Source organism: Hesperophylax consimilis, chromosome 19, assembly GCF_061612785.1.
Source record: "Hesperophylax consimilis isolate HC1 chromosome 19, BYU_Hcon_1.0, whole genome shotgun sequence".
NCBI lineage: Eukaryota > Metazoa > Arthropoda > Insecta > Trichoptera > Limnephilidae > Hesperophylax > Hesperophylax consimilis.
The window spans coordinates 14,418,545-14,436,680 of NC_142854.1; the positions used below are offsets into that span (position 1 = coordinate 14,418,545).

Here is an 18,136-nt window from a genome sequence, read left to right on the forward strand (position 1 = left end):
CAGAGAACCAAAATTGCCGGTGAGTGCGTTTTATTGTACAGTAGGTACTCTGTTTTGGTGTGGGTATACAAATGTGTATCGGTGATCACAGGTGCAGATGCAGAGAAGAGGAACCGTTTCCTTTCGTCTGACCCATGAGTCAAGCAACCGCGCCACCTTACAAAAGATGTAATAAAGAAATACGAAAATGTTTTTGGGTTTTATTATATTTTCTATAAAGCCTGTGACCACGCTATAAGAGCGCTATATTTTCATGACTTGGCTTATGCTGAAATAGGCCAAGTCATGCTGCGTACAGCGTAATGTGTCGCCTACCTTAAGCTAAACAAGTGATTTTCACAATAAAAATAAATTATGTGAGGCTTTCGTGTTAATAAATACAGTAATATGGCTTTTAACCCTTAAATGCATGATTTATTTATTTTTCTGGAAAAAAATATATTTTGTAGATATTTACATGCATATGCAAGGAAATATAAAGAATTTTATTTTTTTGTAATTTTTTAATGATATTTGATTTAAAAAAATTGTTGCATGTTTACAACACCATTTATTTAATAAAAATTAATATGAATAATTTACGTATGAAAAAAAAATAAAAAACCTAAAAAAAATTCTCAAAACTAATAAGTGTACCGGAAAAATACGAGTTATTACATATAAGTATTGTATTATTGTATCTACTTACCTAAGAAAATCTAAATAATAACAGCAAAACAAAACTGTAATTCTAACCTCCAACCAATTTTCGAGAATCTTCACTTTGTTAAAGAAAAAGTGACATTTGACATTCGCGAAAGAAAAAAAAGGTGATGCCACTCGATAAAATATATTACCGTGAACTTGATAATTCTAAAACGGCATGCATTAAGTATACACCAAAGAGTTAAAGGTGGTTTGAACGGTATGTTGCAGTTTTGCAACAGTATGCATTTAAGGGTTAAGTATTTTTCACTTTCACACGTATAAAATGAATATATTTGCACGTGACGAAACTAGAGTCTAGAATAACATTATGGTACTCTATTACCTTATCAGGCGAATAAAAAACATTTTAGTGTGTATGTTTGTTACAAAATACAATAAAACCGGGGTAAGTGCGGTGAACTACTTGCGAAGCCGCGGTGGATTAGTCCGTACACTACAGGTACAAACGTCAGAAATCCACGGTGGATTTCTTGGCACACTGAGGGTTAAAAGATATCTGCTTTTTGTCAATAACTCCGTCCCGTGGCTCATGACTCATGACCAGGGGCGGATCTAACGGTCAGCATTTCAGCAAATGCTGTCTGCCCCCATCTGCTGGGCCTCTCTGGGGCCTCCTAGCAGTTGCCTTTTTATCGTAAGGGCACGCGGGGCACGAGTTCAGGGCCCCCGGATTGAGGGTGCCCTGGAACTCATGCCCATAGACAGAGTCACTGAGAGGGGGGTTCAGGGAGATAATCATTGAGCCCGGGACCCGAGCAATCGCAGTACTTACCTAATATTAACGCCCTTACGATGATTTTGTTAAGAAAACAGCGCTATACCAATGATGAAATTAATTATTATTACGTTACATATTATTAATACCGCAATATTGTTGTCATGCACGCCTTAACTTTCTACTACACACGTAACGCATAGTCTCTCTCAGGGCCGGACTTCCTCCTACGACCGAGAGGCCCCGACCTAGGGCCCAAACCCCGAGGGCCGATCAGTGACCGTTTTTTTTTAACTCCACACGCGAGGTACCGATAGGAAATAACTTCCTTAAGGCAATAATATGTCAAATAAGTCTTAATAAGTCAGCTTTGGGAATGTTGTGAAAATGGTACACATTGAGGACACAGGACTCGGAAATTAATATATCAAATTTTCCATGTTCTCCAAACTCCGAAGGGCCCCCGGCTAGGAGCTAAAAAGATACACATTGAGGACTTGGAAAAAAATTATCAGATTTTTATTTAACCGGAAAATGTTGCTTGTTTAAGGCCTTGTAGTAAGCGTTCAAATATGGTTTGAAAGGGAGATACGTAAATACGAATGATAGAGGGAGCGCACCATATTAAAAAACCGTAACATTTATGCCAAAATTGTGAAAATATTTAATAAAACACGACTCGTTTGAAATAGAGCAAAAATCTCTCGACTAATGCTTTAGTTGCATTTAAAAATACACTGTGATTTTTTTCATGCCTATCACATATTAAATAACAGAACAAAACGCGTTTTTAATAATTTTCGGAGCTTACTTTTAGATTTTTTTTCTATCGAGGGAATTTCATATAATTAACGTTTTGGCATAACAGATGTATAGATATAATCTTCAAAAATATTTTTTTTATCTTAAAAACTAGAGTTAAAGATAAACTTGTTATAAATCGGTAGAAATTGAGAATGCGTGGGCTTAATAGTGGAGGACTAGCCTTAGATTGAACTTTGTGATGTCTGGATGGGAATCCGACGCATTTGTCTACTAGGCTGGTAGCCGGTTAAGCTTGTTATGTTAGAGCTTCCGTTTTAAACAATACCAAAAGATTTCCATTTAAGAAAATACTGAAAGATTTCCGTCTAAATATTGTTGGGATTCTGACTTTCCGAAAAACAAAAAAGTGAAAGCATTTATTTATTGGTCTTCCTCTTACCTAGAAAAAAATTCGCCTGCTCTTATTCTGTATCTTCGTTAATGTAATAATTCATATTCCACTCCCTTCTTCCACAACACATACCATAGGATACCTTATAAAAAATTTCGCCTGCGGCGCTTTCCCGTGTCTTTGTGAAAGTTAAAACTTCCACTCCCTTTGCTCTCGTCACTTACCTACTCCAGTTTTGGATGCCATAGTTCCACACGCTCAAAGATTATTGAGGAACTGGGACTAATGTGCGGTATTCGCAATGTTATCAATCTTTTTCACATCTCTGTAGGTAATTAGGTAAACATAAAAAAATAATTATTAATTATTTTCCCATTTGATCTCTGGTGATTTGACGTGTTGTTCTTGTATTATTTTGTATTTATTATGCTTAATGCACTTGCATAATGTTGATTAACTAGATGATCATTTATGGAAAAGCATGTGGAAGGGTTTAGTTTTTCCTGTGAAGAAGATTTAACCCGGACATAAAGGCGGGAAAAAAATTTTTATTTGACCTTTCAAAATGCAAAATATATTTTCAAAATAATATTATCGGTATTTACTTTTTTTTAAAATTATTTATAACTTTTAGGCTCATATACTCCCATATCACGATTGGGTGCCACACTGTCTTGCATGAACCCCTTCAATAAAATTACAGAAACATTTGATGAGTTTTACTACTGCTTTCTTGTAGGTTTTTGGCTTTAAAATGTGCCCCCAAACTCAGTGTGCTCGTGGGTATTTTTGTCTCAAATCCAAAATTAAGTTTTGTATGTATTAAAAAGGCCGCGCTACCGTTCCTTAAGTGAAATAGGTAATCAACACACGTCACTCGCGGTACCAACTATCAAAATAGAACACATCCCTTTTTTCATCCCGATTAAACAAACTGGATGAAAAAAGTTATTGTGTAAAACCGGTATAATCAGAGGTGGCTCTAGGGGTCCAGAAGTGGAGGAACAATAAAAAAGATTATGAAATTTTAATACATATTGCTAATGCGTAGTGAATATTATAAAAACGCCAATGTATGTAATTGATCTGCCGGTACCCACCTATTCTGAAGCCGGTAATACAAATTGTTCAATTTAAGATTATTTATCTTATTATTTACACATACAACTAATTACAGTTTTTTTTATTTTTTTTTAAAAGATCTTTTCCTATTAAAAGTTTTTTTAATCACGAACTCCAAACTCAGTCCATAGTTTATCAGTAGACATTGAAAGCAAACAGTTGAAGCAAAAAATTTACTGAGAAAAATGATAACTTTTGTTTTTAACCTCTTTATTTTTCTCTCTTGTAACACAAACTAATTTCCACTTTATTTGAATATGTTCGTCATGATTAAATGAATTATTTGCGATTTCTTTCCAAACAATATCCACAGAATTTGACATTTTAAATTATTCCATGCAAATTACGTCAACAATGATAAACATTATTTTGCGAACTGATATTCAAGTTGAAGATGGCTATCGTTTATCACACAAAAAAAAAACTTTAGACTGAAATTTTTTCACATCTTCCTCTAATACCTTAATAATCTCAGGTCGTAGATATCTCTATCTCACCGCGGTCATGACCGAAAACCCCTTTAAAATAATTTTAGTATGATACTAAGCATACGTCAGACATGATAGTGTTTATCTCTTTTGTCTATATAGCAAAGAGAAAGAAAGAAGATAGCTTGGGGACAAAATTTAAAGTGACCCACGGTAGGTACACACAGTAGTTTCACATTTGGACGATAGAAGCACTGGAACCCGCTATTACTGTACGAATATGCACGAATATTAAAACTAAATTAATAATCGGGTAGTTTGTTACATCCTTTTTTTAATATTATTACTATTGCAGCATATTTTGGGAGGTCATTGACCAAATGACCCACATAGAAGAGCCGCCACTGGGCATGAGTGTGGTTAAGCCGTTGCTGGCTGCAGTCGATGTTGGTTGGGATTACATTAGCGTCAACGTCTAATTCGAGCAATTCAGATTTCCTCCCATTGTTATAAAACAACCGTTCGATTATTTGAAAAATGGTTAATATTAAAATTTATATTTACCAATTACTCGTTATGTCTCTTCCAGGGTTCTGCGGTACGAAGACCTCTCGCTGGACCCTTACAAGACCGTGTCCTCACTGCTGCAGTTCTTGGGAGTGGATTTCCATGGGAAGGTGTGGGATTTCCTGGATACGCACACCAAGCTGGATCTGGGCGGGGTCAGCTCCACCTTCCGCAACTCCAAAAGCACGCCCTTCCACTGGACCAAGGACCTGGACTTCGAAGACGTCTGGAACATTCAGGTACTGACTGCTTGTTTGCTGGATTATATGGGAAGTATTTATTTACGGTCAATTAGATATGTTTTAAAAAAAATTATTAATGACTACTTAAATACAAAGTATAGTATAGGATATTCACAGTCCTCCTCACTAGGGATTCCTGTTCCGAGGGGGCCTGAATGTGTTACTGAGTTTTTTGGTGTTACATCATGATTTCCTCATCTTCATCTTCATGATTGTTGACTGTAGATTGTGTTGGTGTTGCTTCATATTTGTTTATGATTTCCTCGTCTTCATCTTCATGATTGTTGACTGTATGTAGATTGTGTTGGTATTGCTTCATATTTGTTTATGATTTCCTCATCTTCATCTTCATGAAGCCCCATTTAAGCACCCTTGAGGTGATTTTCTCACGAAAACGGCGCTATATAAATAATCCAATCATTATTATTCATGATTGTTGACTGTAGGTTGTGTTGGTGTTGCTTCATATTTGTTTATGATTTCCTCATCTTCATGTTTACTTAGTCATATTTTGATGTCGTTTTTAAAATTGCTTATCTGCATGGTATTTTTGATTTCATTTAGAAGGACATTATATAATTTTGTATGATTTACATATATATTATTTACATCATAAATATATTGTATAGTCACCGTTCAGGCAGAACTTTTAATAACCCACAAGTTTAAAGATTTCTAAATCTGAATGTTATAGAGATACTCTTGTTTTATATATATCAAAGTATTTAGATAAAAAAATAAAAAAAGTTTTTTTTTTTGGGTTCTCTATTTGATTTACATTCACCAGTTAGTTACCCGCTTGTAGTACGAGTTTTCGGATACCGTGTATTACAATCTATTACATTGTTTTGTAATTTTCCACCACCAGATCAGGCACATGCCAGTGTTTTGCAAGAATCAATAGATTTTTTCTGTCATTATCGTGTTTTACGTTGTTATTAACATAATTAAGAGGAAGCTACAAGTCAAAAATGTGTATATTCTTGGTTTACGCGTTCATACATTTCTAATGAAAAAATATATTTTTTAGTAGTTTACATTTATATTTTTTATTGAGTAATTTATTTTTTATTTGTATTCTACTCAAGCGAAACGATAGGAAAACCTTCAATTTATCTAAATCATATTTTTTGGTATACATAATGTACACCAATTCGTTATAAAGATTAATCAAAATAGTGATTTAGCATTAAGCTTCGCCTTAACCCTTAAATGCATGATTTATTAATTTTTTTGGAAAAAAAAATATTTTGTTGATATTTACATGCATATGCAAGGAAATATAAAGAATTTATTTTTTTTGTAATTTTTTAATGATATTTGATTTTTAAAAAATTGTTGCAGATTTACAACACCGTGTATTTAATAAAAAAATAATATGAACAATTTACGCATGAAAAAAAAAAAAAATCTTTAAAAAAATTCTCAAAACTAATAAGTGTACCGGAAAAATACGAGTTATTACATATAAGTATTGTATTATTGTATCTACTTACCTAAGAAAATCAAAATAATAACAGCAAAACCAAACTGTAATTCTAACATCCAACCAATTTTCGAGAATCTACACTTTGTTAAAGAAAAAGTCACATTTGACATTCGCGAAAGAAAAAAAAGGTGATGCCACTCGATAAAATATATTACCGTGAACTTGATAATTCTAAAACGGCATGGATTAAGTATACACCAAAGAGTTAAAGGTGGTTTGAACGGTATGTTGCAGTTTTGCAACAGTATGCATTTAAGGGTTAAGTACTGAAGATGTTACTTTTTATATGGAAAAAGAAATACAATTCAATGAATCTCCACATTGTATCTTATTTTCTAGGTCCCTAATCTATGGTGCAGTAATATGATGATGTTTATTTTGATGTAAATCTAGGGAAAAATATATACAATTACTAGCTGATGTGTACCTGGAATTGCTGGGGGTCATCGTTAGGAGATAGACATATACCATCGTAAACTTTTCTTTAGGCCTTTTTAATATATACAAATCCGTAGTACATTACTTTGATGTATCTCAGAAGGTTTAGCCAGCGTTAACAATGTAAGCGTCCAAAAATATTTTTTCTACGACTTGATTACAAAACATCGACTTTTCTCTACTTTCTATAAATATGTTATGCATTTATTATATATATAAACCTTCCGAAAGAAATTCTCTAAATGATAGTGAAAACCCTATCAAAATCCGTTGCGCAGTTTAGGAGAACTAAGCGCACAAACAGACAGATGCGAATAGCGACTTTATTTTATACTATTTAGATTAGAGTAAAGATGAAAGGACCAACTTAGGATTTATATTGTGTATATTTAAATAATATTTGTACCAGCATCATGAGACGGATTGCGGAATGCTTCTGTACAACGATGATTTAATTGACAAGCTGAGACCTTGTGTGATATTTCCCAGAGTTAATAATCAGTTAGCGGGAAATCACCTACTTGCGTGATTCACATTGTGGTGCTAAAGTTTAGTGCAGCAGGAGATGAAAGACCTAAACGAAGATAAGTTGCACCCAGAGAGATGTTAAGTATATTCATTATACAAATATATTACCAACCGCAATAATGTTTACAATATTTCTACTTCAAAATAGAAGACACCTAGGTACATTTAGAAGACACCTAGGAACATATAGAAGACACCTAGGTAAATATAGAAGACACCTAGGTACATATAGAAGACACCTAGGTAAATATAGAAGACACCTAGGTACATATAGAAGACACCGGTACATATAGAAGACACCGGTACATATATAAAACATTAAATATTCCAAATATTTCAAAACATTTTAAGTATTTCAATTTTTTTTAATGTGTATTTAAATACAAAGTATAATAGTTTATTAACAGTCCTCCTCACTAGGGATTCTTGTTCCGGGACGGACTGTAGGTAGTTGTGTTGGTGTTACATCGTGATTTCCTCATCTTTATGTTTGTTTATTTCTTCATCTTCATATTTGTTGACTATGTTTGTTGATTTCCTCATCTTCATGTTTATTGACTGTAGGTTGTGTTGGTGTTACTTCATATTTTTTTATGATTTCCTCTTCATGTTTATTGACTGTAGGTTGTGTTGGTGTTACTTCATATTTTTTTATGATTTCGGGCAATACAATAAATAACCCACGTGAACAATTTTTGAGATATCTAAATTCGAATGTTATAGAAATACTCTATTATATAAAATACTACATCTTTCTTTTTTAAATAAAGACACACATTCCCGGGTTACGAATAACCTGACAATATTTAAAAATCTCCTACTACCACCAAAGTAAGTGGAAAATGTTGCTTGTGATAGAGCACGTGGCCAGCCGAGGAATTGAACCCACTACGCCTGGGTGGGACCCAAACGTGATGTCAACTCGGCCACCGACCGGTCAATCATTTGAATGCTTTTACTTTTTATCCATTATTATGGGGCTATATAAAACTATGAAAATTCCGTTACCTAAACTTTAAAACCGTATTTTTGTTTATGTAACATATTTTAGCTTTCAAATTTGCATTGTCTCGTCTAGTGCTTTAGTGACTTTTGCCTGAACTGTGACGCGATATATCAGAAAAGGTGACAATCTAGGGATCGGGGCATGCACATAGCGCAATGCTCAGTGGTTCGTGCGTACACATAATTTTTTTTAATCTTTCAAGTCTTCCAAATTTGTTCTTATTTCCAAAATATGTTCCGACGTACCTAGTTCGAAATGGCATCAGTTGTTTATGGTCTGTCTGCATGAATGAATGTTGATGTAGTTTGTTGTATTATGATCCTAATTAAGTACCTACACTAATGGAGATGACAAACCTTGAAGATGTCTGAACGCGGTTTTATTCCACTTTATTGCAAGGACTTACATCAATTAAATATGTAAAACAATTATGTTTGCCACTGCGATCAACTTAGGTTTTATAATATAACAGCTGTGAACTCATCAGTATTTAACCCTACAGGCTAATTTGTTCGCTTTTGGGATCAACTCATATCATCTCACAAAAATCGCTGTATCTCCTTTACTGTTGCGATGAGAAATATGATTTAAACCAAAGGTTCCCAAACTTTTTTTCCCCATAGACCACTTGCCAAATATTTTTTTTCCGTACTCTGCCGAATATTTAATTTTGCTAAGCCTATTAACGTCCCATGTGATAATCATTTCTTTTATTCATAAGAAGATTCCCTTCCCTTGCCTGCCCAACAACCGGGTGGCGGTATAGTTCCTCTGTCTTTACATTGTGCAGACAGGGGCGCCCTTGTGAGGTATTACGCCAAATGAAAATGAAGCAGCATAAGCAACCGGAATTTCTTTCTTTTGTTAGAACTGCCTCTTCAGTTCTTTGTTAGTGCTTATTCCGATCAGTTCTTAATGTCATATGATATCCGATTCTCTAACGTTCCATTTCCATAGTCAAAATGTCCTCAAACTTAGCTTTGAAGTCTATTTGAAGACCCTGGACGTTTTTCAAGTTGCGGAACTAGGAGAATTCGTGGCTTCCAATATGCAATGTTCTGCTTCAATATTTAATTCTGACGAGAAAAGGAACGTAGACTCTATTTATATACCTCAATAAACAATTTTACGATATATAAAATTACAAATATCAAATAAGTCATTTCTCAGCCTATTAGTATTATGTAAACTGTGTTATTGGTGTTAGGTGTATTGTGTCATTTACGGGACTCCTGAATGTTGATGACTTAATGTAAATGGGGCTCGTGGACCCTCAAATTTTTTTCACGCTGACATGAACCTCCAGCAAGCCGATATCGACCCCTGGAGGTCCATATAGACCACTTTGGGAACCTCTGATTTAAACAGTGTTAGAAAAAAAAAATACCAGGCTTTATATTAAAAATCTAGAAATTAACCACGGTAGAATTAGAATGTGCACCTTTATGAAACCGAAGGTTCCGATTGCAATTTGAAAAAAGAATTTATGAGACTTGGTGAATTTCTTATTAATTATTTTTGTATGAAACGACAAAAGAGCGAGGTGACATTAACATTTATAATACATTTGTCAAATAAAGAAGTGTGCTTTTATATATTTTTTTCTTTATCTGTAATTTTGGTTAACCATTTAAAAAAAAATCATGTTCTATTCAAAATTTTAACAATTCAAAAATATATCTTTATTTGTAATAGTAAAATTTGAAAGCGTGTTTCTAAATTTTCCATTTATTTCAAAGTGGAAATTCTCTAACAAAATAGGCCAGAGGCCTGAGGAGTTCAGATTGAAGATAGTATTATTTCACTTTTTAAAATTACTATAATATTATATTCACTGTGATTCAAAAAATCTCACTACCTTCTGTATTTTTTTTTATTTTTTTTTTTATAGTGATTAATAATAATAATAATAATAATTGGATAATTTGTATAGCGCCGTTTTTGTGAAAAATCACCTCAAGGGCGCTGTACAATTTATTTCCTAGGATCTACATTTGTTATTTAGACCAACTGTGCCAGCACGAGGTTCGTCATCCGTTCAGGCATGTGTCTGCCGCCAATATAGCGCTGACATGTGTCTGCTGCCAATAAAGAGCGCTGACACAACATCCTCACATAGACAACAAACCTTGGCAGCACCGCTGTGACGCTCGACGAAGACAGAAGATGGAGACTCTGCTGCAAGAGTCCTAGGTAGCGAAGGAACTGTACCAGCTGCTGCAGGGAGAGAGACCACCCCGTCCACCAACTGTGCCAGCACGAGGCTCGTCATCCGTTCAGGCATGTGTCCGCCGCTAATATAGCGCTGACATGTGTCTGCTGCCAATAAAGAGCGCCGACACAATATCCTCACATAGATAACAGACCTTGGCAGCACCGCTGTGCAAAATCACCTCATCCTAGTTTACCTTAGTCTCTCCAGTCACCTCCCAGCCTTTCATGCCACCTAGTGCATCCTCTCGACCCTTTCAGACTCCTTCCTGGCTCCAATACATTATTTCTATTGTCGTGATCCGACGATTTCACACCTCTGTCTCAGACCCTTAGGGCTCGCTTATCGCAGGCTATCATAAGCAAAATCTTGAACCAAAGTCAAAGTGAAGTTTATGAGTGTCATCTGTAACAAAATACATAAACAAAAACAGAAAATAAAAACAAAGACAAAAACTTTAAACAAAATATGGCTTATCTGTCCTCCATGCAGACATCCTCGGTTGAAAAGGTCCCGTAAATCCCAACACCACTTGACACTTGAGTCAGGTATAAAATCTTCGACTGCATTGAGAAATCTTTGTTCTAGCTTCACTTTAAAAATTTAATCGGTTTAAAATGCTATAATAATTGCAAATTCCGGCTAAACGGTAGAAGTTACGCGCATTTCGTGAAATAAGAAGGTAAGCACTATATAAAACACGGATGCTGAACAATTTTCAGCGATCTCTTAACAAGGGAAACCTTCTGAAAGGATTAAACAAACCGGAGCGGTTAAAACACGTCCGCAACAAAAGAACGAACTGTCGTCTCACAAGAGTCCCAACTGCTCCCGTCTGGAGCCAGTGAAACTATGGCATCCCCAATTGGGGGATGTTGTGAGGCTGAAGGTAAGTGGGGAAGGGAAAGAGGAAGGTGGGGAAGTACCTGGCTATTCAGATCTAGTCACTAAACACGGCTAAAGCCATTTGGAGCAACGTTTCAATTCTGAATGGTGGTCTTACACCAGGGCGATACTGGTAGTATCTTCCACTCTGGAACGTGCCGCAAATATACTATATATTATTTTAATTAATTAATTGTGAAATAACACAAATTAATCAAATAAAATTTATTTGCGCACGCCGGGTTCGAACCCGCGACCTTCGGAATGGCAGTCCAATGCGTTACCACTGGACTATGCCGGCCGTCATACAATAACTGGACTACAATATATATCAACGTCTAATAAATAATAAAGTTAAATATGCCTATAACATTTTGACCTTTAAAACCATTAACCACTCAGGTTAATTTGTTCGATTTTGCAAACAAACAGCCATTACCTGTAAAGTAAATTAGTTCGTTTTTGGGAACAGATCATAATATGGTCTCATATAAATCGTTGTGTCTCCTTTGCTGTTATGATGAGAAATATGATCCAAGTGAAAGAGAAAATACCACGCTTTGTATTCAAACGTAGAAGAATTAAAATGGACACCTCTATGAAACCAAAGATTCTGACTGCAGTATGAGAAGAAATTATGAAACTTTATGATTTTTTTATTATTTTTTAGCTGAAGTTCCGGACATTGCCCAAGCTTTAGTTTTTTTAACTCAGATGTAAACAGTGACCTTGAAGCATTTCAATTGAGTCTTTATTCTGGTAGACCCTTGTATACCTCATTATAGTCAATATGAAAAGTGATGAAATTAGAAATATTATAGCCTCCCTTAATATAAATACGTCATCAGGAAATGAACTAATATCAAGCAAATCAATTAAATATCTACAAAATGAAATAATCCACCCACTGACGTACCTTATAAATCTGTCAATATCAAAAGGTATATTTCCCGCTTGTCTTAAAATTGCTATGGCCATACCAATATATAAAAATGGTCCTAAAAATGATATATCAAACTATCGACCAATTAGTCTTTTACTACACTATCGAAAATATTGGAAAAAGTTATAAAAAAACAAGTGCCTGCATTTTTGGATTCTAATAAAATATTATCATCTATACAGTATGTTAATGATTGTATTTCTTACTAATGTAACAAATACAATCATTAGAAAAATGGATGAGGGCAAAAATGTTTTGCAGTTTTCATTGATCTTCAAAAAGCTTTCGATAAAATTGACCATGAAATACTGTATTTAAAACTAAAAAAAAATGGAATAACCGAAACAACTCTAAACCTACTTAGAAGTTACTTAACTGGAAGAGAACAATTTGTACAAATTGGTAAAATAAGCAAAACCCTACCAATTAAGTTCGGCGTCCCCCAGGGAAGCGTATTAGGACCTATACTATTTCTAATTTATATAAATGACCTTATGAATCTTCCTATCAAAGGAAACATAATGAGCTTTGCAGATGACACTGTTATTATATTCCACGAACAAGATTGGACAAGAACCTATAAGGAGGCTGAACATGGCCTAGCTGTTCTTCCAAACTGGCTTAAAGCTAACTCCCTTACATTAAATGTTAATAAAAACAAATATCTAACTTTCTCTAAAAACAAAAGAGGACAACCAATGAATGAGCATACACTAAAATTACATGAATGTCAAAACAATTTTCCTCAATGTTCCTGCCCTCATATAACACAAACCAAAAGCATTAAATATCTTGGGATCGAAATTGACGATAAACTACACTGGGATTCACACATTGATCGAACCTCAAAAAAGCTAACAAAACTCATCTACTTCTTCAGAAAATTACGAAACATTTTGTCAAATAGGGATTTAAAGAGAGTATACTATGCTTTATGCCACTCTAAATTGGAATATGGAATAATAGGATGGGGCTCAGCAGCATCAAAACACGTTAAACAACTGAAGGTAACTCAGAATTGCATCATAAAGACCATAATAAAATTTCCCATAAGGACCTCAACAACAGAAATTTTTAAACAATTTGATGTTCCAAATATACAGAAAATCTATGCCAAAAACATTCTGGTACATCACCTCAAAAATGATTTACAGGCAAACACCTTACATACTCATAAAACCAGAGCCAAACAAACAGAGATACTAAATATACCAAAGTGTAACTCTACCTTTGGACAAAGAAGCTCTGAATTTTTAGCAGTAAAGGTATATAACAAACTCCTACTTAGTATCAAACAATTCAAAACAAAAAATAACTACATTAAGGATATTAAATCTTGGCTTAAGGAACTACCAGATAAAGAACTTACTAGCATACTTAAAACATCGTCGAAGAAGTTTATAAAAATCCTTACCCAAAACATGAAGTTGAATCATAGAAGTTGCTGAAAAACTTCCAAAACCTAGTTCCCCTCAACACAGGATCTCCTAGTGAGGAGGACTACGAATATAATCAAAATCTCTTATACATATATATATAAATATACATATTCTTGTAAAACTGTAAAAAAAAATTAAATATATAGCTATTAAAAAAAATTAAAAATAAATTTCCATGTTCGTTGCATTCCTCATCTTCATGTTCAGGCTTAGACATGTTTTGATGTTGTTTTTAATACATTCATGTAATTTAATATATTCTTTTCAATCTCCATTTCAGAACGAGTGCACTGAAGCGATGCTCCACTGGGGTTACCTAAAGGCGAACAACCGATCGCAGCTGATGAGCAAGGAATTCAATCCTCTCGGCGAGTACAGCATCGCGTGATGGCGCCTGTGCCTTCTGCCGATAGCTGAGCTCCTACTTGGCATCAGACTCCGCGTCCACTCGCTTTGAGCGGGATCAATCAAACGACGTCATATCATGCGTACAAGCGTACTAGTCCATTACGGCACTTGTGGCAATCCTTGAACAAACGGGCTTTTTAGGTTCCATGACAAAACCGAACACTTTTGAAAAATGAAGTCGTTAAAAGTGATGAAAGTTTTTCGTTGTAAATATCACCTGTAAGATGTGTTCTGTTTTCTGTGACTGTTCGGTTTTGTCCGGTTATCGGCTTTATAATCGGTAAATACAGCTTGAACTGCAAGTGTGGATGTTGCTTTTTTCTTCTTCCAAGAAACAAAATAATCTGCAAATATATTTTTTTGTATCACCTTTTGAAAAGTAAATGCTTATTGGATATTTCCGATAAATCTTTAATTCAAAGGTCATTAAATACAATTTATTTTGTTTATGGCAAATTTTCATGCTTTTCGTAGAAATTCCCGGTTCTATGACAAAACATTGAAAAAATGAACCTAACCTCACTTTTATCATTGTTCTTTTTTTATGCGATTACTGAAATTGCCACACACATCTGTACTGTATTTATAAATCCAAACCGCTGTGGCATTTTCACGAAAACATGGTGGCAGCTAATTAGAACCCAAACTGAAAATAAAAATGAAAATATTATTTGTTGTTATAATGCAAAAAGATTTAGAAATGTATTAACATAAATGAGTGGTTGATGTATTGCATTTGACTGCTGAATAGATAATTCTTAGAAGTGAGATCTGTAACGAATCGAAAGTAAATGGTTGTCGTCAATTTACATAAAACTTCGACTGCCAGGTCTCAGACAGGGCAATGAATTTGGTTAGCATTTCATGAAAGAATTTCGATAATTGAAAATGCTCGATCAATTTCACCGAAAGTAATACAATAAACTTCTATTGGTTTTATCTCTTCAGCGTCACATGCTCTCGTTAATCAATAGATTTATAGATAAAAATATCAGGTAATGTTAAATAATACGTACTATACAATTAGAGCAAAGGTTTCATTTTCCGACTCCCAGTTTTATGAGGAATTGCCACACGTTTACATTGAAGATGAGTTTTGGCAATAGCGTAAAACTGTTACTGATTGTAAATTTGTGCACACACCTTTTTAATGAACCCATGTCATTAAAAACTTTATTAAGTAGCCTTCGTACTATCCACATTTATAATTCACGTTTGACTCGGCAGTTGTATATTGTATATGCTTGCGTTGTTGCCAGACTCGTAACAACCCTCTGTAAAATGGAAGGATTACAATAGTACTTTGTAATTCAAGGACAGTTTGTTTCACAAAAATTCAAATGTAACATTTTCATCAAAAATTGCCATTGAGTGTAATTTTTTTTTTTTGACAGTTGAAAGATCCCTGTCAAATGCCGATTCTAAGTATGTTACAGCTTTTGAACAAATTGTGATAATCAGAAGAGGACAATTATCTTAGAGCTTATTACAATTTGATAGAAAGTTGAAACGCACCTACAATCGGCGTTAAACGTTGACCTTTTAAATATAAAAAAAAAACAAAATGTCGCTGAATGCTATTTGATGACTTTGTCACACGTGAATTTCTGCGAAACAGCTGGACCTAAGAGACCTTTACATTATTAGTTTTGTCGGGGCAAGTCCATTTAACATGTTTGTATGCCTTGGGTCCCCGGAAATATCTCGCTACGCCACTGATGATATTTTTGTAGTATGTTTGCAAAATGCGAGCAAAAAAACATTCTTTGGCAAGTAATTCAATCACTTACGTGCTTCTAAAAGCTTGCTTAGAACACTGCTGGAATTGATATTTGACTACATTTTTTAATAGACATATATTATATGCACACACTTTTATTTATACTGATTTGATATTACGAGGGAACGGACAAATGGCTTGTGTATGAATTATACGGAGATATCAAAATGCCGTCTGATTAAATATCGCTTGATCATTTTAAGAATGATTTTTAATTATAATACCTTCTGCCACACATTTTATATAGCATTATTTGATTATGTAAATATACAAAATCTATTCCCTAGTTATTTACCATAAGCTTTTTTTTATAGATAAAAAAATGTACCATTTTTTACTGACCTTTTTTTGATCTATTACGACGATATTATTTTACCGAATGAATAAAATCAAGCAATATTTTTCTTTTATATGTTTGACACTATATTTAAGAGCCCTTGTATCAAAAATAATTTGACATTTAGCTTTAAGTAAATGTAAATTTGCTTTTGCAAAAAAAAAAATTACACAACACGCTCAGTGCAAATAATGTAAGAAATCTCTAATTTTATATTTTTATCAATGAGCTCTCTCTTTTTTTTATTGAATCTGTTATATCTCTTAAATATCAAAATAAATTCTCTTTTTTTGTATACAAAGACTTTAGGTAGGAACTTTATGAACATTATTTTTATTAAGTTTTGTAAATATAGAATTGTTGTAGATAAGTAGGTCACTATTTTTATAAATCACTGATAATTTGTAATTAATTATTTATCATAAGCATTATCGATATATAGGTATAGGTATCACAGACAGAGTTAACACTAACTCACACAGATGCAATGGTTGCTTACAACAAGACGAAAGGCTGTTTCAAGACATAAATGTTCACCAATGCAAGTGTGTGTTTGTGTTAACAATTGTATAAATTGTTTTATTATTTGCATACTTGTATAAATATTAAAAGTTAAACCTTTTATGTTTGGAAGTCTTCCCATGTATCCCGGTACCCATTCTATTTTTTGCCGTTATGCTTGAGAAACAGCCATAAATTTTACTATTAATCAATATAATAGCCTAGCTTTATGTCTAATGTTACATCACTTTATTTGTAAGCAAAACTGAAATAGACAACTTAAACATTGCTTTGGACTGAAGTAAATTGATAAGTCCACCTCCGATTTATAAATATATTTTAACTGAATACTTTACACAATTTAATTGATTTAATACACAACAAATACCCAACCTATCAACCGTAACCTGCGAATAGCAATGACGCCATTTATTAAAACTTTGCACATGCACATTTTCGCTCTCATTATTGCGTCATCTATTTCACTCAAAATCACATAAACTACACCAAGTAATAGGAATTTAAAAAATATATATTTAGTTTAAGTTTTGACGAAAGTTTCCTTTCTTTTCCAATCTCACATAATATTTTTGGTGGAAAAAATTATAAAACCTCTTTGAAATGTACATTATATCTCAATTATTGCATACATCAAACATAAACTATTACAATTACTGACACAAAGATCTTGTTCTGAGTTATGTAGTGATAACTAGTGCCACACTTGTCAATCCTCGTAACTTATGACAGACTGTGGTGTAGTGACAACTAGCGCCACATGTGACAATCTTTGTAACTAATGACAGGCTGACGTGTAGTGACAACTAGCACCGTAGGTGTCAATCCTCATAACTAATAACAATGTAGGATTAAGTTCATGTCTGTATAATTATTTAAAGTCTGCAATTCGCTTTGTCTTTAAGATAAGAAAATGGCCTATAATGCATCTTAAGTTTTCTTATTTGCAAGTCACCGCTAGAAGGGTGCCCACCTTCTTGTACCCTAGAGTTAAACCTGCTTTTCAAATTACCGTAGACCGTATTATATATAACATGAAATAATATAACTAAAAAGCCTTACAACTGTTGGAATTTCAGCGTTATCTTTGGAGGACATAAAATAATAATTGTTGAATTCTTAATTATAACTACATGTAATTATCAATAGCTAGCTGTAACGATGCAATCCAGAGTATTAGATATAATAATATAGAAGTTGAAATTGCCTACATT

The 18,136-nt window shown here is 33.8% G+C and overlaps 1 protein-coding gene across 1 annotated transcript in view; it reads left to right on the forward strand.

Moving 5' to 3' along the window:
- LOC149414859 (carbohydrate sulfotransferase 1-like) overlaps positions 1-16,500 on the forward strand; it is an 86,127-nt gene extending 69,627 nt beyond the window's left edge. The window contains exons 3-4 of the mRNA XM_089643486.1: positions 4,719-4,935; positions 14,159-16,500. Coding sequence (XP_089499612.1) covers positions 4,719-4,935; positions 14,159-14,266 — 325 coding nt within the window. The 3' untranslated portion in view covers positions 14,267-16,500. The remainder of the gene's footprint in view (positions 1-4,718; positions 4,936-14,158) is intronic.
- Positions 16,501-18,136: the final 1,636 nt, after the last annotated feature.